The sequence below is a fragment of the Uloborus diversus genome, chromosome 3, assembly GCF_026930045.1.
Source record: "Uloborus diversus isolate 005 chromosome 3, Udiv.v.3.1, whole genome shotgun sequence".
Taxonomy (NCBI): Eukaryota; Metazoa; Arthropoda; class Arachnida; order Araneae; family Uloboridae; genus Uloborus; species Uloborus diversus.
The window spans coordinates 178,990,422-179,015,335 of NC_072733.1; the positions used below are offsets into that span (position 1 = coordinate 178,990,422).

The 24,914-nt window shown below is 33.0% G+C and overlaps 1 protein-coding gene across 1 annotated transcript in view; it reads right to left on the reverse strand.

Moving 5' to 3' along the window:
• The window catches only part of LOC129219309 (chloride channel protein 2-like), a 141,187-nt gene that overhangs the window by 57,449 nt on the left and 58,824 nt on the right, over positions 1-24,914 (reverse strand). Inside the window, 6 exon segments of the mRNA XM_054853658.1 lie at positions 2,812-2,896; positions 6,500-6,625; positions 12,606-12,684; positions 15,480-15,557; positions 16,946-17,079; positions 21,537-21,665. Of these exon segments, the coding sequence (XP_054709633.1) occupies positions 2,812-2,896; positions 6,500-6,625; positions 12,606-12,684; positions 15,480-15,557; positions 16,946-17,079; positions 21,537-21,665 (631 nt within the window).

Genomic DNA, 24,914 nt, shown 5'->3' on the forward strand with positions numbered 1-24,914 from the left:
CCCCCCCCCATCAGAAAAGGACAGTCGCTATTCTCTTTATTTTCACTTCTGAACTTTTCAAAAAAAGAAAAAAATCATGGTTTTTTTTCTTTTCACATTCTTGAAAGTCTGTTGTTACCATATATAAAGTTCTCCCAAGACTGGGGGGGGGCATTGCCCCCTCGCCCCCCCCCCCCCCCCCATAAATCCGCCTATGTGTTTCATACATTTTTAATAATGCCAGTTTTCAAGTCCATTACTAGATTGTCAGCTGTGACAATGGCTGAGCAGCTGAAGTATTTAATTAGTGTTTCTTCCTTTCTGTCAAAAGATGAAATGACATATTACGAGGGTCATTTGGAAAGTAAGTTCTATTTTGAAATAAAAAAAGAACAAGTACAGATAGATCAAAGAAATTTATTGCACAAAAATCTATCATCCGTAGGCTATTTTTCGACAGTGCTCCTGGAATTTTCCAAGCATTTGTCATAGCATGGTACAAGTTTTTGAAAACCTATTTGTAAAATAGGTTTTCAAAATATAATAGGTATATTACCACCTATGTAGTCAATCATGAGGACACTTACAGGGCTTTGGTTGGGACGTTTTTAACCATCCTCTCAACAGCCCCGACATCGCTCCCAACAACTTTCATTTGGTTCGGCATCTGAAGTCTTTCCTTGGCAGTCGGTGGTACAAAAGTGAGGATGAGCTCAAAGAACATGTTACCCCATAGTTAACTACACAGGTGGCAACATTCTGCAAGAAGGTTCACAAAAGCCTGTACCACGCTATGGCTAATGCCTGGAAAATTACGGGAGCAATGTTGAAAGCTAATGTGAAGGTGGTAGATTTTCTGTACTTGCTCTTTAATTAACTTCAAAATGGAACTTACTTTAAGAACAAGCCCTTGGAAAGCTGAGACATCGATCTATTCAATGGTGTATAACACATTAGCTCGAAAGTTTGCAAGTTATAAGCAAGTCATTAGGTTAAATAATTTGAGCCACTATCTAATATAACACACAGAGGTTAAAGTGGGACTATTTGCAGATGATATTGAACTCTGGAGCTCAGGTAAAAATATTAAAGACATTGAATCGAGAATTAATAATTCTCCTGCCGCTGTGTCCAGTTTTAACAAAGAATACAAAATTAGTTTTAATCCTCGTAAATCAATTGCCACCTTGTTCACAACCAATAAGCGTTTATGTAATTACCAACCACAACTAAAGCTGGAGGGACAGAATCTAACTTACAAGAAGCACCCCAAATATCTGGGATTTATTTTTGATCAAGATGGCATTAGTAGCAAACATGTTGAACACATTGTTTCAAAAAAAAAAGAAAACAACTAAACATACTTTTATATATTGCGGGTAGCGAATGGGGAACTGATGCAACAACCCTTAGAACAACATAAATGACTTTCGTTCCACCTACTCTTGAGTATGTTTCCGAGTTTATTGTTGGGCTCCAAAACCAACCTTAAGAATATGGCTCCGACAACAAGACCTCCATGTATCTTAACAGCTGGAGTAATCATCAAAGATTAAAGAGAAACAACCCTTTCAGTCTGGCCGCCTCTCTACAGCTACCTAATTGTAAAGTTGAACCCAACTCGCTATAATGCTGCTTGAGTCCTGCAGATAGACTCCCAGGGTGCACTTTCACTTAAGTTCTCTTGCTAAAAAGAAAGAATACATCCCAGAACATCTTTAAAAACTGGTCTTGGAAAACCTAGACCAAATTCCTAACAATGCCCTCAAAATTGTTACAGACAGTAGTAAAATTGACCACCTTGCAGGTAGTGGCATATTTATGCAGACTTCTCATTCCAACTTGACTCTTTCTCATGGTAATCCCGATCACTGCTCCGTCTTCAGAAGTGAATTGATTGCAATACACCTTGAACTAGAAGCTATTCTTTCTGAGGAGGATTATAGTGATTTATGAATCTTGTCTGAAAGCCGTAGTTCTTTCCACCATCTTAGTAATTGGCTTCTTGTTGGGGACAAGACCAGCAAATCCATTCTACTTAAGTTAAAGCTCATTTCTCTTAATCATGATGTTCATTTGCAATGGATACCCTTTCATGTGAACATCCATGGGAATGAAATGGCTGATGATCTTGCTAAGGAGGGTTGCAGGATTCCAACAGCTCCATCCACACCAACCTTTATGGGGTTATACTCTCAAGAAAAATAAAAAAATCTTGGAGGATTGGAAAACCCCCATCTATGATTGGTACAAGGGATCAAAACCGGGTTTGTCCTTTGGCCTCCCAGGTGACAGACGCACCCGGACTGTTCTCTCAAGACTTGCTAGTGGTCACATCAAGTGCCTCACTTTCAACAAGGCAAAGAAAACTTTCACCACCTGCACCAAGAACCTAAGTCATCAGGCTTCTCCAGTTCACATTTTGGATTGCATGGGACTCTCTAGGGAGGATCTCTTTAGCAATCCCCTTTTATTCTTCGACTTCCTTACAATCAACAGGATCCTGGATCTTGTCTGATTCCGTCAGACAGTGAGGATAAGCAAGAACAACACAGTGAAGGGAGGGAAACATTTTTTAAAATAGTGAGATTATGCAATTTTTTAAAAGTTGTTACAAGTAGTAAACAAGAAACTTTTAATAGCTTACAATGGCTTAGTTTGAACACTAAAATGTATGACAGCAAACACTAAAATGTATGACAGCACACACTAAAATGTGATGCTGTTTAACAGTAATAATCATGTAACTTGTAATATCGAGATGAGAAAATACAATATATTGAATCTAACAAGTAGTAAATTACATGATTTAAAACATCATTCATAACTTACCCTATCAAAGCAAATGCTAACAATTCTTGTGGATCAAATGGAAAATCAACAGAGAAATTCGTTTTGAAAAGAGCAGTAATAGTTTCTGAAAAAAAAAAAAGAAATATTTTGAATCATACATTAGTTTATAGTTATTATATATTAGAAATTTTCAACAGTGAAGGCATTATTGCAATTAACTGACAAAGTACAAATATATATACAGTAGACCATTTTACGCGGGGGTTACGTTCCACGGAAATGCCGCGTAAATCAAAACTTAATAGTAGTGTTAAAATAGGGGTTAGGATCCGTAGATAAAAAAAATACTTCATTCTAGTCATGACTAATTGTATAATAAGTATAATGTGTACTTATATCGATTTTTATTCACAACATGTATAAAGAAAACATAAACTAATTTTATGTTCTGTTTATAAAAAGGAGATGGCTATGATAGTCTTTTGGCAGTTATTAAGAAATTTTCTCCGTAATTCTTTGCAGAACATTAACGCATCCATGATCACTTGTGTCATTTCCATGACAGAATCATCCTTCACTAACCAATCAGAAAGATAATTTCTATTGTCTAGGAATGGCTCAAAATTTTCAATGTGAATGTTTTTGGTTGTATGTCACTGAAGTCGGTATCCTCGTTGGTTTCGGACTAAATTGTCACTCATATAAGCTCTTCTTCTAGTGAGTTCTGAAATGCGTGAGCTTAATAATTTTGTTCTGGAAGGAGCTCTGGAAGCAATTGCATAAAATGTCTCCAGGGGGTTATTAGCATACCAAAATGCAGTTTACTATGTGTAATCTGCAATCTTTAGGAGTTTGGATTTTGAAAGAGAGGAAAATGTTATCTGTTTGCATTGCCGCATCCGCGTAAAATAAACTCATGTAAAACAAGGGTCTACTATATATATATATATATATATATATATATATATATATATATATATATATATATATATATATATATATATATATATATATATATAATAACTGTATATTGATTTCAGCAAAAGTCCTCACTTTTGTTGGAATGATACATGGGAAAAAACCCTCAATTTTACACATATGATTTTGTACCATTTTTAAAAAAACATATAATTGATTATTTAAAAAAAAACTGCATTCCTTATAAGAACTTTTACTGAAATTTCAGAGAAAAATAGATAACATTTCACACAAGACTAGGAGAAGTTGATATTTGACTTTTGTACAAGTATTTTATGTTTGAATGACATAGTTCTGCGATGTTGACAGATTTTTGTCTGCATTCTTTCGAAAAAAAACCCAGAAAATTGTGAACAACAAAGATGTAAAAATCTAGACAGGGGAGACAGCTACTCTAAACAGCTTTTATCCATGCCAATGATTGAATGAATCACCTATGGCAAACATATCTAGCTGTCCTAACCACCAGACATGGAACTATTAAAAATTTTACTAGGTAAATACCATACCTTCAGAGAAAAAAAAAAACCTGCAAAAAACAAAACAAAAAAAAAAACTATTTTAATGGTAATAAAAACAAAGGTTGATGAATAATGCACAGCAGGGAATGACTTACGGAGAATAGTCATAAGTCTCATCCTTATGTTTTGTGCTGCATACAGTTAAAATAGTTGAGAATAGGAAACTTCCTACTTTATCACCACCAGTGAACAACATAATGAACAAAATTAGATTTGTAAACTTAACATACTTTCACATTTTGTAAATTTTATTTCAAGATGAGCAATAAATTTACTGTTTTAAATGCATATTATTTTTTGCACATAAGTTTAAAATTTTCTGTATTATGCTTTGTTTTGTCCTCTTTTAGATCTGTTAAAAGTATGATAAGGAAAAATCATATGCTAAAACATAGTTTCACAGTTCCAAAAATGTGCTAGTATTGCAAACTGTGATTTTCCATGTAGGAGAAAATATAAAAATTAGTTAAAAATACAATATTTCAGAGGAAATAATTAAACACATAAAACAAAATAAATAAAACAACTTACGTTTGTGCAAAAACTCAACATCATAAAATCAACAAATAAAAAAAGCAAAATTGCACAAACAGTAGTAAGTTTTATTGCTATTTGTGTAACTTTTATGATTTTGAATATTATTATATGGAACAATTTCATGGAAAAAAGGTTTTTTTTCCTTGTTCAGTGAATGCCAAAAATAAAATAAATAAAATAGCAAACTACTAGAATGGCGCAGCTCTCCCCCCTTCTCCCCACAGCGATTTTGAAGCAAAGAAACACTAATACAGTCGAGTTTTAACTTGCCCGAAGGAACGGTTGTGACCTTCCAAGACCAGTTGTGTTAAGTCAAAATTTCGTGTTGTAGAAAATGGTATATATACAAATTTTTTAGAAACATTCCCAATTCTTTTAAATGCTTATAAACACCCCTCCAATTGCCCTAAACCATTTCTTAACTATATATTATGGTTTCTTGCATATGGAACTGAAATTTTATAGTATTAAAAAAACCTGTTTTATTCAACATAAAATACCGTTCAGATGCACAAAAACAAATGAATGATTAACGGGAGAGAGGGACATAAAAACAGTACTATATGTAGAGTATAATAAAATGCTGCACTATAATCTAATCGATTTTTAAATACAGTTGCATTGCCTTTTCCTTTATTAAGTTTCCATGTATAGTAACAACCTTCTTGTTGGTCTCTTTAATCCACAATACAAGAGCAGCTTCCACTTTCATAATGTTTTATACTTTGCTTAGACCTTACTCACAAGCTTCATTATTGAAAGGAATTTCCGATTTTTTACTGATTTTCTTAAATTTTAACTGTAATCCATTCATGAAATCAATATTTAGTACCGAATAACGAAGCCGATATTCATGCACTGCTACTTCCTTATGAAAAATTTTAGAGTTGAGGGCAAGGAATTTGCATTAGCTCTAAAATTCTTTACTCATGAAAAACACGCTTAATAGTTATTTGGCGTAAGTTGAGTCATGTTGTAGAGCGAGTCGAATGTATAGTTTTGAAAAAAAAAAAAAAAAAAAAAAAATTCAACAAGTAACAAATTTAAAAAAAAAATTCAAATGGTGGCAGAAAAAACTAAGCCTTTTGATTCAATTTGAATAAATATTAATTTAATCTGTATTAAAGGGAAATTTGACATTTGTAGCCATTTTTAAGAAAAATTTACTTGTGAAAGAAGAAACTTAATTTAATATAAAAAGTGCATTCTCATGAAAACAACTATTTAAAGAATCTCCTATAACATGCAGTTGGAGAGCTGAACACTAGTCCTTTCCCCCTTTTTTTTAAGGGAAAGGTGAACCAAAGCACACTTGTTTGGTACTTTTACAATTCATAAAAATATCAATTTTTCTTTGTGTTTTAAAGATATGGTGTTCTTTTATTTTCTCCACTAGAAAATTTTCCCTGTACAATAAACAATTGACTACACACTTTTTCACAGAAGTTTAAATGGAAAAGCCTTTGGTCAATATGCAATTCAGCATTAGCTCTTTCAGGACTACAATTTTCCCGGACTTTTCTCAAATTTTCTGGTAGCTAACCACTCTGAATATGTATAAAAATATATTTCAAACATTACAAGATTCAATTTTTATTGACAAAGAGAAAGGTTGTATCAATATGTACTCGACTTAAAACTTGAATTTGATGAAATAATATTTCTTTAGAAATAAATAACTTTAAACACACCTTCATCCTTAAACCATACAGCAAGTAGGCGCCATACCATAGCTCCACAGCATGCAGCAAAGAACCCTCGCCAATAATTTCTTACAGCAAAAAATACTGATGTTACTTCAATGCTAAACAAAACACCTGAAAAAAAATCAGATAAAATATTACTAATAAGAAATTTTGCACACAAATTTTATTTAATACTTAAAAAAATAAAATAAATAAAATTAAAAAAAACACTGGATAGAATCAATATGATTGGTTCTATTCCCGAAAACCAGAACATAGCCAAAAAACAGATGTTTCACATCTGTGTTGCAACATAGCTGCAGTATGTTGAAACTTGTACTTTGCCAAAAGTAAGTTTATTGACAGTAGTAGCATGCCATAAAGTGCTAATTAATACAGAATTATATGTTGTTATTGTAACATATTTTCTCATGAACTACATCCCATGTAACTGAGCTTTGAATATTTTAATGAATAGTATAAAAATAAACATATACAAAAAAAGAGTTACCTATGCTTTAAATACAATAAAAATTCAGACCAGGGGACAAAAAGTACATTTTTCATTCATGCAGAAATATGCATCATACATAAAAGAATTTTATGCATGAAAATAGTATTTTGGGGATGAGTGTTTTCTAGTTTTATCTTTAATAAATACGTTGAGTCACTAATTTCGACTACTTAGCCCTCTTCTTTTTCTTCTGCACATGAATACGATAGACATCCACATCAGTAAAGAAATAACTGTTGCCTCTTATGCCGATGATATTGCAGTCTGGCACACCTACTCAAATCTCGAAGTCTCACAAAGAGCTCTTAATATCTGTATGAAGGGCATTGAAATTTGGTCCAAACATCTTGAGCTTAAAATTAATCCAGACAAAACAAACCTTTGTGTTTTCTCAACAGACAGGAAAAATAGAAATTTGTTCCATCCTATTTTAAAGCTATTAGGTTCAGAAATTAGACAAACTTCTAACTCCAAGTATCTTGAACTAACTCTAGATGCAGAGTTAAGATTCTCTAAACACCTTGAAAACGTTTCAAATAAAGCACTGAAAAAGCTTAACATTCTCAAAAGACTTTGTGGTGCTTCCTGAGGATCAAGTCCAAAAACTCTCAAGAATACCTACACTTCTATCGTCAGGCCTGTTCTCGAATATGCAGCACCTATATGGGCATCGGCAAGGCCTACTGTTAAAGAAAAGATCGACAATGTTCAATACAGAGTCTCTAAAATCATCATTGGAGCTGTTTCTTCAATGAATAACATCAAAATTGAAAAGGAATGTGGCCTTGCCCCCTTGGAAAGCAGAAGAAAATTAACAACCATTAAATTTACCAACAAAATCCAAACCCTTACTGATCGCAACATCTCAAGTAGAACCTTTGGTGCATGGATTGGAAAGTGTAGATCGAAGAGATCCTCAACCCTCCAATTTGATCATGATGTACGGAATGATATCAATCTCAAATATGAGGCTTTTAAAATTTCTAAAGAGCCTTACAACCTCCTGTGCCCTCTCCCCCAAACTAAAATATTTTTAAATCTCTTATGACCTTGCACCAAGAATGAACCCACAGCAATAATCAAAGAAAAAGACAACCATACCATTGAAAAACTTGCAACCTCAACTCAAGATCTGACGATTGCCTACACAGATGGCTCTTCCAACTCTAATTTGGATAGAGAAGAGCAGGAGTCTTTTTCATCAGACCAGACAGAGCTCAGGAATGCCACGGTATTCCTGTTGGGAAAAATCGCCTTGAACTACACATCCGACTTACGCGAAATGGCTATAACAAGATTTTTTCACTGGTTAAGAATTTTTTTCCAAAGCAAATTCTTTGCCCACAACACGAAAATTTTCCGAAGGGAATCGTGGTGCGTAAGTATTGGCTTTGTTATTGGCTACTAAATTTTTTTTCGTGAATGGACCTTCATCCCTTTAGCCTCACTGAGAGCGGGAAGTTAACACACCGTACTAGTCTGAACATCGCTTATACAAATAACTCTACTCCTCATTTTCTATTTATTTTTTTCATTCTATATGGGAAAGTTGATGAAATATAATGACACCTAAGAGTGCTGTTTTCATTTAAAGTTTGACATGATAGAAGGAAAAAGAGAAAGTTTCTGACAATTAAAGAAAAGCTAAAGATTATGTGCTTGAGCACCTGCAAAATGCGTCGAAGGTAGCACGACAATTAAGTGTGAGTGAATTTTCCATATCTACAATTAAAAAGCAAGAAAAGGAAATCCGTAAAAGTTCACCGAATAGTTTCTAAGCAAAATGCAAAAAATTATGAAAATGGAATCTGCTTTTGTATTGTGAATTTAAGAAACTAGGAAGAGGGGTGGTGCCATAGATGGAAACGTTAAAAGAACTAGTGAAGCTACTGTATTGTGTATTTAAAATTATATGAGAATAACGTTTTGATGACGCAGCATAAATCATCACCATCTGCGGTTTTTTTTAGTTACAAACATCATAACTGGATCTACTGTACAGTATGTGGTCTTTGGTACAGCTATGTTGCATTTGCTTTTCTTACTACATAATGTACGTACCGCAGTGGTTTACAAAAGCACAAAATAAAGAATCGAGAACAGAAAATTAATAATTAATAAATGGAGCCAGTACTCGTCAGCAGTGAAACCTCCATCTATGGTTGAAAAACCAAAATATTTTAAAATAAACTAAGAGAGGAATGTACAAGTTCCAAATATGTACAGAGCATCACAACACTGGGCTACACACACCACATGCAAAAATACAAGCAAATAAACAGTAGCTTATACAGTAGAAGACCGTTATAACGCCGACCTATATAACGCAATTCTCTATAAAACGCACAACTTTTCAGAAGTAAACAATATGTTTTGAAGTTTAAAAAATCCCTCTTTTTTGATTTGCAACCACTAAAATTGTAAGGAAAATCAAATTTTGAAATAGTTTCTCATCTTTCCATTTTAATTCAAAGCTTTTAAGGGAAAATTAGTGCTCACAGTAAACAGAAATTACCAGATGGCTCTTGAAAATGCAGATGTTATGCAAACCCTGAAGCTAGCAGAAGTGCAGGATAATTCACTTTCTTCTGATTGTGAAACATATTTTTTTTGTGAATAACTAATTGTAATATTGGTGCTTTAATACTCATTGCAGATAAAACTCATTCTGAAGTGCTAATATATAGATATATTCTGAATATTAGTTTTCAAAATTTGTGAAATGATCTATATAACGCAAAAACCTGTATAACGCAAAAGCTCTGGTCCCAAGGTGTGCATTATAACAGTCTTCTACTGTATCTAAAACTAAGCTGGGGATTTCGTCTATACCATTAGAAGCCTGAGGGCTACAATAATGGTACTTCACTGGACCCATTACCAGCACATGCAAAAAATAAACAATATCTTACCTAATTTTCCAAGTAGACAAAACAAATCCAGGCCCACATACATAATACCTATTACAGTTGTCAAAAAATAACAAAAAATGCCAAAGAAATAAAAATCATTTCATCCAGTCCAAAATCGAATCCAAGTGCAGGGCCAGTTGTCCGAAGAAATGCACCAAACGTTCATCCATAAACGTGACCCACGTGGCGGTTTCTTTGCTTAGAAATAAGCTTATTGATAATAATTTTCCTATTAATCTAATCACAAATATTTTTTCAAATATTGCCTTTAATCAACACTACTCTTCACTGTAACCATCTTTATCCCCAGACTTATGATATAACCATGAGAAACCAGGCATCTGGGTCGTGTTTATGGATGAACATTTGGTGCATTTCTTCGGAAGACTGGCCTGCACTTGGACGCAATTTCTGACTGGATTAAATGATTTTTTATTTCTTTGGCGTTTCTGTTATTTTTTGACAACTCGAACGGACATTATGTATGTGGGCCTACATTTGTCTTGTCTACTTGGAAAATTAAGTAAGGTATTGTTTATTTTTTGCATATGTTGGTAATGGGTCCAGTGGAGTACCATTATTGTAGCCCTCTGGCTTCTAATAGTATAGACGAAACCCCCAGCTTAGTTTTAGGTATAAGCTACCGTTTATTTCCTTGTATTGTAGCATTTGGTGCATGTAGCCCAGTTGTTGTGATGCTCTGTAGAATTCAGAACTTGTACATTCCTCTCTTAGTTTATTTTAAAATATTTTGGTTTTTCAACCATAGATGAAACTTCTACTGCTATTGAACTTTTTTTTTTTTTTTTTTTTTGTAGTTTTATCGTATTGCCTTAAGAATACCTTAGAAGTTGCTGGGTGATTCTCCAAACACCTGACATTTCACATTCACAAATTTTTTTTTAAATAAAAATGCTTTAAAAAATCTGAAAAAAAAAAAAAAAACATACTCCTTGTTAGGAACTTATTAAGAGAAAATAGAGGGAACTCACTTTAACTATGCTACACCCCTCAAAGCAAAAGTCAAATTTTTTACACATTGACAAGCAGCACCAGGAGTATGACAAAATGAGTTTCATCAAAGGTTATTAAAAATTTAACTTAATAATAACTGTAACCTAAATCAAAAAGTATGTTTATTGCGTGACAAAACAAAAACCTATGCAAAACCTCAGTTAAAGAACACTCCAAAATAGCAAACATCCTTTCAAGTCTTGGTCCGTTAAAAAAGGTTTTTTTCATATTATTTATTCTGAACAGCTTACACTCTAATGACAGACAGTAATTTTAACAAAAAATTTTTTTTTTCAATTGCTATACTAAAATTCTAAACCAACATACTAATGACAATTTTCACATTAAGTTCCATTGTTTGTTATTTCTAATTCTCCAATTTAGAAAAATATTTACATAATTCTACAAAATTGTGCTCTAATTTATCTAAGTCAGAAATTAAGAGCAACTTCATTTACCTATTCAAGCAACATTCAAATTAAAAAATGTATAACCAACAAGGAAAAAAAATAAATGAATAGAATTTTTTGACTGCTACATTTTTTTACTTATTGTTTTCTAAATTCAGCATTTTTTATTTTTAATCATACTCTTGTTTTCTAGCTACTGTATTGGAAATAAATCCTATTGTATTACCGGTGCATCATAAATAATGCCAGGAGAGTAAAAAATTTTTATGCCAGGAAAACTACATTTTTTTGCGCCAGGAAAATGACTTTTTTTTACAGCTTGCCCGTTACAAAATTCTAATGAGAACAGCAGACCAAATCATTTTTACAAAATACTCAAGGAATCCAACAAAATGGTGATAATAAACAGTTTTGTAGTTCACGCATACATTCATGTTCATGTGTACCTAGCATCATTTACCAAATATAATTTAGAAAATAAAAAAAAAAGCTCTGTTTCACTGGACCCCACCTCTCACTGTGCCCCACCCGCCCCAATTTGTAAATAAGATACACTTATGCACAAAAACAACATGTGGAAATAATAATTAAAAGAGAAAAAAACATAAGCGTATCTAACCACCAAAAATACTTAATTTAACGTCAATTTTTACTATCAATAGTTTTCGGGTATGAGTAAATTTAATTCTTGATTTTATGTGTGCACAAAAATCTAAAAAAAAAAAAAAAATGCAACTTCTTGTGAATTTAAAGGAGTTTACTTTGTAAAGACTACTCATGGAAAATGAAGGAAATGATAAAATGATGCTTTGTAAAAACAAGGCAATGAAAAAATTAATTTATACAAACCAAAGGATAAAAATAAAAATGTATTAAAATTGCTTAAAAAATTTTAAAGTTGCCTGCCCCTTTCAAAAATTGGTTCTGTTCCCAAAATGCTTCCATCCTAAAAGAATGAACTTTCCAAAAAAATTAAATTAGATGAAACAACCAGTGAGATAATATTTGAAAGGGGCTCTCATCACCAGATTTTCTTATGAAACTCATTTTTGCATATAAAAAGTAGACCTTTGACATTGAATGGAAGAAACGTTTAAAAGAAAGTTGAAATCCAACAAATGGCAGATTTCCATCGCTGGAAAAATGATTAACTTGATAAACATTTCCTAATTAAAATAGAAAAATTGCTTTTTCTGTTAAATACATATGAATTACATTTAGTAGAAAGAAAGAAATCACAGAATATGCATGCACAATGTTACCTCCAATTGGAGCAGCGAAACTACAAGCAACACCCACAGCGCAAGCAGCAGCAAGCATTTCACTTGTCCGAGATTCATTCTAAAAAATCAATCAATAAATTAATATATACTATTGTTTGCCTCGCGGTCCAAATTTGACTGTATTCAAAACTGAAAATTTGAGAAAACTTACAGAAAATTTCCTGTTTCCAACATCTCTATTTCTACTCTTTTTTTACATGTACTTACAATACTAAACAGTACTAATTTATTCCAATTTTGCTTTTTGTATGTTAATCTCAAAATAAATGAATGAAAAGGGATATTTCGAAAATTGGGATACTGGTATAGTCATCAAATTCTTGGCATGAATAATTTTACTTTGGATACCATGTTGCTTTGTATAACCCTATGCAAATATATATTTCCCGACTCTTAGTTTACGTATGAAAAGGAAAACAATTTCTCGTGCAGGCATTGGTGCCAAAAATTTGATGCCAATGGATAGAGATCACAAATTTCCTAACTATAGAAATCTTCCTGCATAAACTGGACGTAACAATAATAGTACAAGTTAAAAAAATGTTTGCCTTTGTGATTCGTTTATGGTTAAGGGCTAGGCATAAATGATGTCACACTTTTTTTCAACATTTTTGATCCACTTCCCTCTTTGTCACAAAGTTTCACACTGCACCACACCCCCTCCTGTCTTTGGTACATATCACTGTTTTTCATAAACATTCTTATTCAAACAAGGCGTGTTGTCAAATTCTCCCCATTGTGTGTCCCTCTTGTCATTTCTTTCCTCCTACATGTTACAAACTGTTTCAATTTCAAGAACCCCACCTTAAAGAGCAATTTCATTCACGCAGGGCAGCCTCATGTATTCTGATTGATAACCCTAAGCAAACAGATGTTCCTCTACTATTTCTTTATGTATGCAAAGTAAAACTTTTCTCACGCTGATATTGGTGTCGAAAATTTGATGCCAATAGGTAAAGATCACCGATTTCCCAATTATTGAAATCTTCCTGAATGAAATGATACCGCAAAACTAAGTTAATGCGTAAAAATTTATGCATAAACAATAGTCTTTATAAAAAGATTACTTACTCAAGTCAACTTACTCAATATTATTGAGTAAGTAGGCATGACCTTTGCTGTTAAAAAAATAAAATATCAAACTAATCAAATGAACAAATTCTACCAATTTTATCAAAAGTTTCACTTTGTGGTTGTTGGTTTATGGTGATAGCAAATACAGGTATTTAGCAAAATATAGGTAAATTGTGTTTCTTTTTTTTGGGGAGGAGGAGGGGAGAAGATAATTGATTTCAAGCTAAAAGTACCCAATAAAAAAAGAAATAAAAATAATTAAATATTAAAGTTGCAAAAACATAATCAAAAGGGAAAGATTTTGGCTGTAGTTACCTACAACGCCTGAATAATAAAAACAAATGCAAGAGTTTTATTTCTCAACACTCATGGGAGAAATAGCAACATATAATATTGTAACGGATCCGGTGAGACTTCCAACTTTCTTGAAAGGACGACACAGTTCTTGATTAAAAACAGAGAATTTATTTACACTAAGTACAGGAAAGATCGTCAACAACTGCTAAATTAGTCATCAGCAATTAAGCAAATATCACACCACACCGTAAACTCAACGGTTACACACGTATTTACTTCCAAATACGAAAAACAACACAGCGAAATGCCTCGCAATAAACAGAGCTAATACACTCTCAGTTCGAATTCTCAATCAAAACTAACTTTTTATCACGCGGGACGCTTTTATAAACATCGAAAGAAATCTCTCAAATATTCCACAAGATTCCAAACGCTTCTCGAAAATAGTAGACCGTTATCAAATTTTATCAATGAACAAAAAAGAAATAGGGGGTCGTATACTTCAGCCGAATGTATAGGGGCTGTATATTCATTACGGGAAACTATTTACAGGTTATGTTACTACAATAATTATTATTTACAGAATTTGTAACAATATTATTCAGCAATTTCTTCACACTAACTATGTTGCATGAAAAAGCGAATAAAAATGAACTTTCATTAACTTGTAATTGCTTCAAGCTTTTTTTTCTAATCAATTTTGGGGCCTCACGTTTTAGAACTGTATACAGGGGTAAATGTCCTAAAGGGTTGTTTTTACAGGCATTCCAACCTCAAAGCACTATACAGCCATGCTAAGCACAAAAGTTGTATCTGCACTTTTTATCAAAATTGAGTTATGCCCACCAAGTGGTTCTTTGTCACATATTTCACTTAAATAAAATGTTTTACAGTGGGAAATATTTTTTTGAAAAATCTGAAAAGTATCATCGGAATCAAATACATGGAGGTGCAAAACTTTAAATCGGAATTTCTCCTTTTGAACTCAGCTGCAGATACGACTTTTGCGCTTAGCGCAGCAGTATAATGCATTTGTTGTGTAGAAAGAGCAATTTAAAAATTCTATTACAACTAAATATTTCATGCTACCAACAATGAAAAGAGTCAAAGTTAAAAATTATGTATTTGGCTAATTAAAAAACGTGTATAAGATTTTATCTAGTGGATTTAGGTTATTGGACCTCGGACGCTTAGTGAAAAACTTTGTTTAAGGTAGTTTTTTAAGACCTTTCCAACTATATTCAATTCGAAAAACTTGGACCAGCCATTCACATGGAAAGAGCAATTTAGGGTGAAAATGCGTTTGTAATTAATATCTCCATCAATTCACTTCTGACTACTTTTGGAGCTTCTTTTTAAGTTTAAAAAATATATATGGATATTTACAACTTTTTTTTTTAACCATGAAATTACAGCAATGAGTAATAACAAAAGTTTACAACAACACATAAAGAGACCACCAGATAGAAGTAAAAATATTACCTCATATATACCCTTGAATGAAGTGACAAGTTTGCTTAAAAGAGTGGCAACTATGCTAGCCACATGAACAAATGGACCCTGGAAATAAATAGAGAAAATAATTATATATATATATATATATATATATAGTAAAATAGCATGTTTTTTTCAGTCAGTGAAGGTAATTTCATACAATAGATGACCTTGTAATTTTGAAACCGATTCAACATTACTAATTTTCAGTATTTAAATTAAAAAAAGACACAAACCAGCTGTTAGTAAAATTTCATCACTATAAGTATGAAAAAACATAAGATAAGCCATACAGAATGTGCATCTAAAATTTTTTAAAGAAATAACATGATCAAGTCTGTTCAATCATAATGACCCAATGGCATTATAGTAGCGCGTCGGACTCCATATCCGAAGGTTGTGTGTTCACATCACGTCTGGGTCAACTGATTGTGCATTTTTCAACAGTTGACACTAACAATACACAAGCTTTGATACAGCTAGAGGATTTTTTATTTTCCAGGGAGGAGGTTCTATTTCATTTGAAAAAAATCAAAGCAACTAAAACTCCAGGACCAGAGAATATGTATCCCAAAATTTTAGTTGAATGTGCAGAGGATTTAGTGGATGTTATTTTAATTATTTTCAATGCTTCTTATAAATCTGGGACAGTGCCAGAGAACAGGAAGCTGGCTAATATTATGCTGCTCTTCAAGAAAGGGGCTAAAGGTAAAGCAGGGAATTATAGACCTGTATGTCTGACTTCTGTGATTTGTAAGATTTTAGAAACTTTGATCAAAATTAAGATTATGAATTTCTTAGAGACTAATAGTCTGTTGACTAGTTTGAAGTATGGATTCAAGAAAGGTAAATCATGTGCTACTAATTTATTGCATTTCTATGACAAGGTTACCTGGCTTTAGATAACAAAAATTGTGTGGATGTTGTTTGTATTGATTCACTTCATTTCTGCAGCATTGAATGTTTTTAGAGATACCTGACAGTTTGTGAACATAAGATTGCAATAACTGTCAGGAAAATACAGCAATAAACATTCCCCAGTTCAAAATTTACTTTCAATTTACACTAGGTGTGACACATTCAACCTTAAAAATAATATTAAAATGTATTAAAACTACAGTTAAAATGCACTAAAAATTGTTAGAAAAAATGAAAATACATATATTTTCATTTAATTGCATACAACGATGTTTTGGGGGGGAAATAAATTTTGATCATGAAGCATTCTATCAAAATCATTACAGCGAGAAACATAGAAAGGATGTTAATCAACTAGATTGAAAAAAAAAAAAGTGTTTCTGCTGATGATCTTATTAACAAACTTCAAATTAAGCCATAAATAAAATATGAACAGAAAACCTTCATATCCAAAGCAGTTGACTTTTTCCAATGATAGTAGTATTAAAAATAAATGTTAGACATACGTAACATTAAAATTTTACTAGCAAACAAACCTCTTTTCCAATAGGAAGTCCACTTCCTAGTGAACAAGTTAAACCAACAACTTTTGAGACTAATGTCCGAAAAGTGAGATATTCTTTCAAAACAACACCTCGTAAAACAGTCTTCATTTCAGGAATGCCTGATCCTAGAAAATAAACAAGCAAACTACTAGTGATTACTTTTTCTCAATAGTAGGAACAAGTAAAAGAATATAAAATGGAATCATTTGAATTGAAAGCTCATTAGCGTTTGTTGCAACATGTTTCATCATCTGTTAATGTTAATGAACTTTGTCCCTGCTGAGCTGGATAGAATGCTACTGCATTTTTTCGAAAAGCTTTTTCTTGATGAAAATCAAAACAATATTTTTTCTTCAGAATTGCTTCTCAAGCTCTAGTTTTTACAACACAGTGGAGGTTTTGCTTATTAAAAGTTTTTCCAGTATGAGCTTTTCACTCACACTTACAGATTTGGCATGAAATGATCCAAAAATCACAGACGATATGTCCACACTAAGGCAAAAACAAAATTGAAAAAAATAATAATAATAATAATAATAATAACAAATGAAAAACACTCTGGGTGCTTATTCCAAGCTCGAAATTCACCTTGCGAGATTAGTTCTGATCGTCTCACTAGATGGCGCTTTAAGGAAAATCGCAGTCTCGCAGTTTAAATCTCGCAAGTTCGTATTCTAAGCTCCAAAAGAAGGGGAAAAAGTGACTTTTCGCGCCTTTACTTGCGAGTGAAATCTCGACTGCCCCGAAGTAGGTGAGATTATGCGATTTTTGTGATACAATTATGGGAGTTTGTTTTTCTGAAAGGTATTGAATCGAGGAAAACGAATTTGGATAATGCCAATCTTGGAAATGGTTCAGGAAGGGGGGGGGGGGGTAAAATTGCACCAGGGGGGGGCAACTGGTTTTTCTAGTCAATTTGTGATACAATTGCGGGAGTAAGTTTTCTGACAGGTATTTATTGGCAGGAGGATAACAAATAAGGAATTAGGATTTTGCCGGCGCCGAAAATGGTGCAGGGGGCAAGGGGGTCGTAACTGTACAGGGGGAGTGGTTTTCCATTCCATTTTCGTGCCGCAAAAACGGGAGTTAGTTTTCCGCTTGCCAATACATTTCAGAAAAACTAATTTGAATGTTGCGAACACTGAACATGGTGCAGAGGGGGGGGGGGGGTGCAAATGGTTTTTAGTGGAATTTTTTTGATAAAATTACGGGAGTTGGTTTTTCTGAAAGGTATTGGCACGAGGAAAACGAATTAGGATATTGCCAACCCTGAAAATGGTGCAGGGAAAAGGGGGGGGGGTCATATAACTGCACTGAGGGGCAAGTGGTTTTCCGTTCAATTTTTGTGACACTAAAACGGGAGTTTTGCAAAAACATTTTGCAGGGAAGAAGGGGTGGGGGGGGGGCAAAGTGGATTTCGGTGAAATTTTCGTAATAAAACTACGGGAGTTGGTTTTTTCTAAAAGGTATGGTATTGGTACGAAGAAAACGAATTAGGATGTGGCCAACCCCACAAATGGTGCAGGGGGGGTAGAGAGGGGGGGGGGGAGAGTTATAACTGCAAACATAAAATAGGTATATATGCAACATTTCTCGCTTTACAACAAGTTTTCAATGCTTAAAAGACTTAAACCCAGTTTCACAACATTATAATGCACAAATATCCGAATTAAATTGCAGACACGTGTTTTAAATACATTAAGAGCTCCTTTTTCAATGCAAAAGATGTCAGTTTATGAATAAAAATGCATTCTCGGCTAAGGTTCTTTATTTCCATGGATTTCATTTTCTTTTAACCAAATCCGTTGGGTGGGGGGGGGGGGATAGGGGACTTCCATTTTCAAGAAATAATGCATTTGAAAAAATTAAGGAGCTATGAATTTTCTACTCCCCTTTATTGGTTTTGACCGCTTGACGGCCTGCACAAATGCGTCTAGGGCAAATTATATAAAAAGCGTTCATAATTTTTATTTGTCTTTTGTACATTATCCCACTTAAAATTTAGTTGTTTCACAAAAGTACTATTTGTTTCTGAAAATTGTATGAATTTCAAGTTTACACAGAATATACAATCCCCCTTTTTTTGCGTTTAAGGGGGGGGGGGGGGCGGTGACATCACAAATGACCGCCCCGTCTGTCACCCATGCTAGGTACACCACTGACGAATGTAATTTTTTTTTCTGTCTTCTTTTGCTGTAAAACCCTCCTCCCCCTTTTTTCCCCTAAATTCTTTATTTGTTACCTACTGTCATTATTCAATTTCAATTGAATTTAATTTGTAAGAAATTTTTTTTTTCTTTATTGAAATTTGATATTGATTAACTAATTACAAAAAAGTACAAAGCCTGGTAATTTCTGGGAAATTGTTTCCAAAATTTGATTTTCCATTTCGCCCCGATTGCTCCTTTTTTCATTTCTTCTTCAATTTAGAATCTTTCCTTTGGGTTGAACGTTTAAAGTTCTTTATCAGCTGAAGTGAAACGATGATTAAAAAATCTTACTCCCTTTATGAATATTTTTCAATATACATTTACAGAAGCAGAGTATTTATTCATTTTAAACTGATCTTATAACCAAGATTGCTGTTTTGACTTTTTAATCTTGAAGATAAAGATGAAATTATGTAATCATAGTTACAAGTTGCTTGTTTTGAAAAGGAAATCTAAAAAAGTACTGTTTTGAAGATATCTTAAGATTGGGTCTTGGAAAACAATACCTAGAAAAAATGGAATTTGAAAACAGGAATAATGAAGAAATAAAACTTTTTATTTAAGCATATGCTTATTAAATTATAATTTTAAAGAAAAAGAGAAAACAACTGGAATATGTCTTTGATACTGAGATTGTTGCTATAATTACAAGTTACAACTGAGCGGGGGGAAAGGTTGGTTTTTACATTACCAATCCTAATATGGAAGATTGTATACTCTGTTATGACTGCTCTCATCCCCAAAAGCTCAATTAGCCCAACAAACCTTTTACATGTTGCAGGGGTGCCCCTCCCCCCAAATATCGCAAAGACTCCCCCCTACAAAAGCAAGAGCCCCTCCCCAATAAACAAATACCCCTCACCACCACCATCCCCTAAAAAATTCAATAGCGCAGTCAGCGCCATAACCTAGCCCCCCCCCCCCTGCATTTTAGTGTTTTATATTCAATTTGAATTAGCAGATTTTTTCATCAAGACTTTTGGATGCAGCTAAACCTTTCACATTCGACACGAGACACAACAACAACATAATATACAATCCCCGATTACGGACTATTAATATTTCTTCGTCTGCATTTATGACAGTTAGGATTTTTTTTTTTGATATCATGATTTTTTCTAAAGTTATTATTATTATCATTATTTTGATTATAGTTTCTCGGGAAAAATATATTTCATACAAGACGTTCTTACTATTATAGATGGTTTTATATTATAAATCAACAAAATGTACGGTTAATTTTTTTTCTCATGTATGTATTGGCTTTTTTCCCCTCTTCGATTTTTGTTTTAGACACTGTAATATTGAAATACTCGTATGCATAAAATATGACTTACCTTTAGCCCTCGGCTCATTTTTCCTTTGTGTACTATTTTGTAAAATTTTCGGTGAATTTATTTTTATGAATTCTGGATTTGCTTCTAGAAAATCTAAAATTATTTCAATGTGATTCTTTGCAACGTAAAACGTATTCTTTGAAGTATGTGCCATTAGCGTGCCAATCGTCAAAATTCACACCTTATCTTGCACGGATGGAGCAAAACAAAAAGTATCTGCGCCTAAAGACCATTGGTTGGAAGAAATCACGTGCCTCCTCCCCTCCCCCCGCGCCGCCAAAACCGGCGAAAAACTCTTCCTCCCCCATCGCGGCTGGAACTTGGACTCGTTGCCACATCGCAATAACAATTTTTTTACCTCAGAATACCACTTTGCGAGATTTCTCGTCACGTGATCGGCTCTGACGTTACGTTTCGAACTCGAAAGTAGAAAATGTTTGGAATGACCTCCCTGGCCTGGTATTCAGCATTGAAAATAAGAAATATATATGTTTATCTGATCAGTGGCAGTTACAAGGGGAGGGTTTTAGCCGTCCCCTTGTATCTGCCACTGATACAGTGGCGGTAGTACTCTCCCCTCCCCCCCCCCAAGTCGTCGACAACAGCATCCGTTCACATTGTGTTCAAACGCTTCAAGCATAAAACGTAAACAATGGCAACAGTATCTTTACAATTCATTAATTTTTTTAAAGTAAATATTTGAACTACTACTTTGTTTCATTGCTTATGAAATTTATTTGCAATGTTCATCAAAAGTAGGTGCCTTATTCCTGGCCGATTTGGTGCTTTTTATTGTCCTCCAAGCAGTTTCAGAAATCTTTCGTACCCAAAACCGAAGGTTTGTTTATTGGGGGCATTCCCCAGCATGACTCCCCTAAAATTGCTTTCTGTATCCGCCACTGTATCTGGTATCTTTCTAATAACATTATGATATTTAAAAAATCAAGCAAGTTTAAGAAACGTTTACTACATAGATTTCAAAATGGGGAAAATGCAACATAATAGAAGTTGAAAGTGCAAAATTAAACTACTTACCTATTGCTTGGGGTGCAATGATATGAACAAAGCCAGATGAAAAAAGAATCAAAGTGAGAGGGAATGCTATCCACGCCAAGTATTGTAACACTGGATGCCTAGCCAAATCACGATATAACCAGATGCGAGCTACGAAAAAAATCTAAATTTTTATGAAAGAAAAAATTTCACTCACAGCACTAATAAAATCAGGAAATAAATTTGGTTCAAAATAAATAAATAAATAAATAAATAAATAATGGGGGCAGCAAAGAGATGTTATAAGAAAAACGAAATGAAAACTGCATTAAGTAGAGCATCAATTAATTAACTGAACTGTCCAATTAACTAAACCAGCTTTTTTAGCCTACTTCCCCATAAAAGACTTTTAAAAAAAAGAAAAAGAAGGATTAAAACAAAGACAAATCAATAAAAGTTTAAAACTGAAAATGTAGAAGTAGAAAAAGTGATGAGGGGAAAAGTCTGCCAAATTACTCTTATAAAATAACACTTGAGATCACAATCAAATTGAAACACAAAACTTTTTTCTCAGAAAGATCTTCGACAGGACAACCTCATTTCCAAAGGGATTTTTCCCCTTTATTTGAACTATTAAAAAATAATAATAATCAAAAAATAAATAAATAAAAAATAAACATTAGCATAAGAAGGGAAATTTGAAAACAACAAAAACCCAGGGCTGCAGAGTTGGAGGAAAAATGAGTCTCCAACTTCTGGAATTATAAGACCTCTGGATCTACTTCCTGAACCCCAGAACTAGTTTAACTGCCACTATGCAATCCTGGCAGAGCCTGAAGGAAAAATGACCTTAACATTGTAACATTGAATAAACTTAATATTAACAATGGTAGAGTCATTGATTGCGGCAAAGTATAGAGAATAAAAACATTTTATTTTTCATGTGGTTGCAGAAACTTTTATTGCTGATATAAATCATTAATGAGATGAAAAGAAAAAAAAAAACACATTATTTTCATTCAGTAAATTTAAAGAGTTATATAAAAGAAAAGCTGCAAACTTTTTTTTTCCTTCTGAGAAATAATTACTGAGATGCAAAAATCTGAATTTTTATTTTTCAGTTTAATTTTTAATATTAATATTTTTGTTTTGTTTTGTAATGATCAAAGAATAGAGATAAAACAACTTAGCTGTTCTTTTACTTTTATTGGAATGAAACTGTAGCAAGTTATATAAAATTTGCTTGGAACTTCTTTTTATAGTGTGTTACAAATATTTTTTACTTCATTTATTGTAGCTACTTAGTTGTAAAGTGCTATGATCTGAGGCATTTGTTTAGTTTTTAATTTTCCTATTGAAAACATTAATTGCCAAAACTAACTGAAATATATTCCACAACAGATCAAGAGAATGAATTTCAATCTAAATTCAAGTTAGATATGAGTAACAGCCAGAACTACGTGTCTTACTGATGAGCAAGCAAATTTTTAAAATTAATGAAATCAGGTCCGTCATTTGGAATTTTTCCGGTGGGGGGCGGGGGGTCAAATATAATTTTATCAAAAAATGACGCTTCTTTAAGGGTAAAAACATGATTTTTTTTAAGTTGGGAGTAAAGGTAATTTACCCCCACCCATCCACTTAAACAATGACCTGAATGAAGTGCACTGATAAATATTTACAGGGTGACCTCTAATTTAATAAAACATTTTTTAAGGTTTTCATACAAAATTACTTGATAAAAACTGCTTAAAGTTTTCTTGGCTGGAGTGAATATGAAGAAATAACATTTCCGGGCTTATTGGATGTGGTCGAAATGGAAAAGAAAATCCAGCCGTTTCGTCAAGCTCTGCGGCTCACATCATCAGTGGATGTGTTCGATGCGACTGATGGGCTGCTTCGGTGGCTCTGGTATCGAAGCAAACTCTGGTGAACGTCATCTAATCAGGAACCGGCACCCACCGTCAGTTCCAGAACGCCATCCAATCAGGAACTGGCACCCACCAGCAGTTTTTTTAAATACCAGAGTGACCAGAGCAGCTCATCAGTCGCATCGAACTCATCCACTGATGATGTCAGCCGCAGAGCTTAACGAAACGTCTGGAATTTCATTTCCATTTTTACCATGGCCAATAAGCCTAGAAATGTTATTTCTTTTAAAATTACTTGATTTTTTGTAAGTTTACTAGCAAACTATCTCTTACATTTCTAAGCAAAAATTCAACATTATTTTTTTATGTCTCAAGATGTAAGAGAAAATAGATAGGAAATTAAAAGAAATTTATGTCTTACATAAATGATCTAGACACGTTAAAATATAAGTTTCAATAAGAAAACTGGTTTTGGAAAAAATTCATAAATTGGTGTTTTCGGGCTTTAAGCATTTCATAATTTAAACAAAATACAATCATCATGTTTCAAAATTTTCAAAGTTTAATAAAAGTTACAGCTGTAAATTGGTTTTATGTAGAACACCAGTTGAAAAACGAAGATACTACAGCCCAAATAAATGATTTAATGTTTATAAGCAAAAGAAATTTACGAAAGTAATTAACTTTTATTTTACTATGAATAAAATAATATTTAAAAAAACTATAAGCAACAAATGTTTGATTTAAAAAAAAATATTCTTTACAAAAAAAATAAAAATAAAATAAAAGAAAAGGGGGAAAAACTCTACTTTTCTTGGCACACTGCTTAAAAGTACTAATTTACACAAAAATCAGAATGAGAACCATAAAACAAGATGAGAAAAAAAATTTGGACAGTGAAATTTTTTCGAGTTTGAAAATATTATTTAAAAATAATTAAGTAACGGTAAAAATAATGATGATAAATTTGAGACAAAATCGGCTAGCTTATATGCGCGAAATTTAACCCCCTCATTTATTAACTTAGCTATTATGCTCATAGATGGCGCCACTGAAATACTATTCTTAAATGCTAAGTTAATAAAATCAAGTATCAAAAACAATACATAAAGGGTAGAAAAGGTGGAAATTCGAAATAATTTTTTTTTTTTTTTTGTTCCCAAAAAAAAGTATCTATTTCGAAAATTGTATTCTGTTCAGCTTGATTTAAAAATAAAAAAAATCATGTTCCAATACAATGAATTCGCGAATTGCAGTTAGAATATTTGATATGATTATCAAATTAGAAACACTACCCAGAAAAAGAAGGGGGGCGGGGGCGAGGGACGGCGGTGAAGAGTTAATATTAATCATCCCTATCGTCTTTGTCAGAGATTGTATATTTGTCCCAACTGTCAAAAGTATTACTGAGGTAAAGTATTTCAATTTTCTCAACAAAAATATACCAGCAACCAAGTTAAATAAGAAAAAAAAAATCATTTCAGTAAGAAGAAAAATAAATTTAAAAAAAATCCAAAAAGACTACCCTCCCAAAACCACATGGGTACAA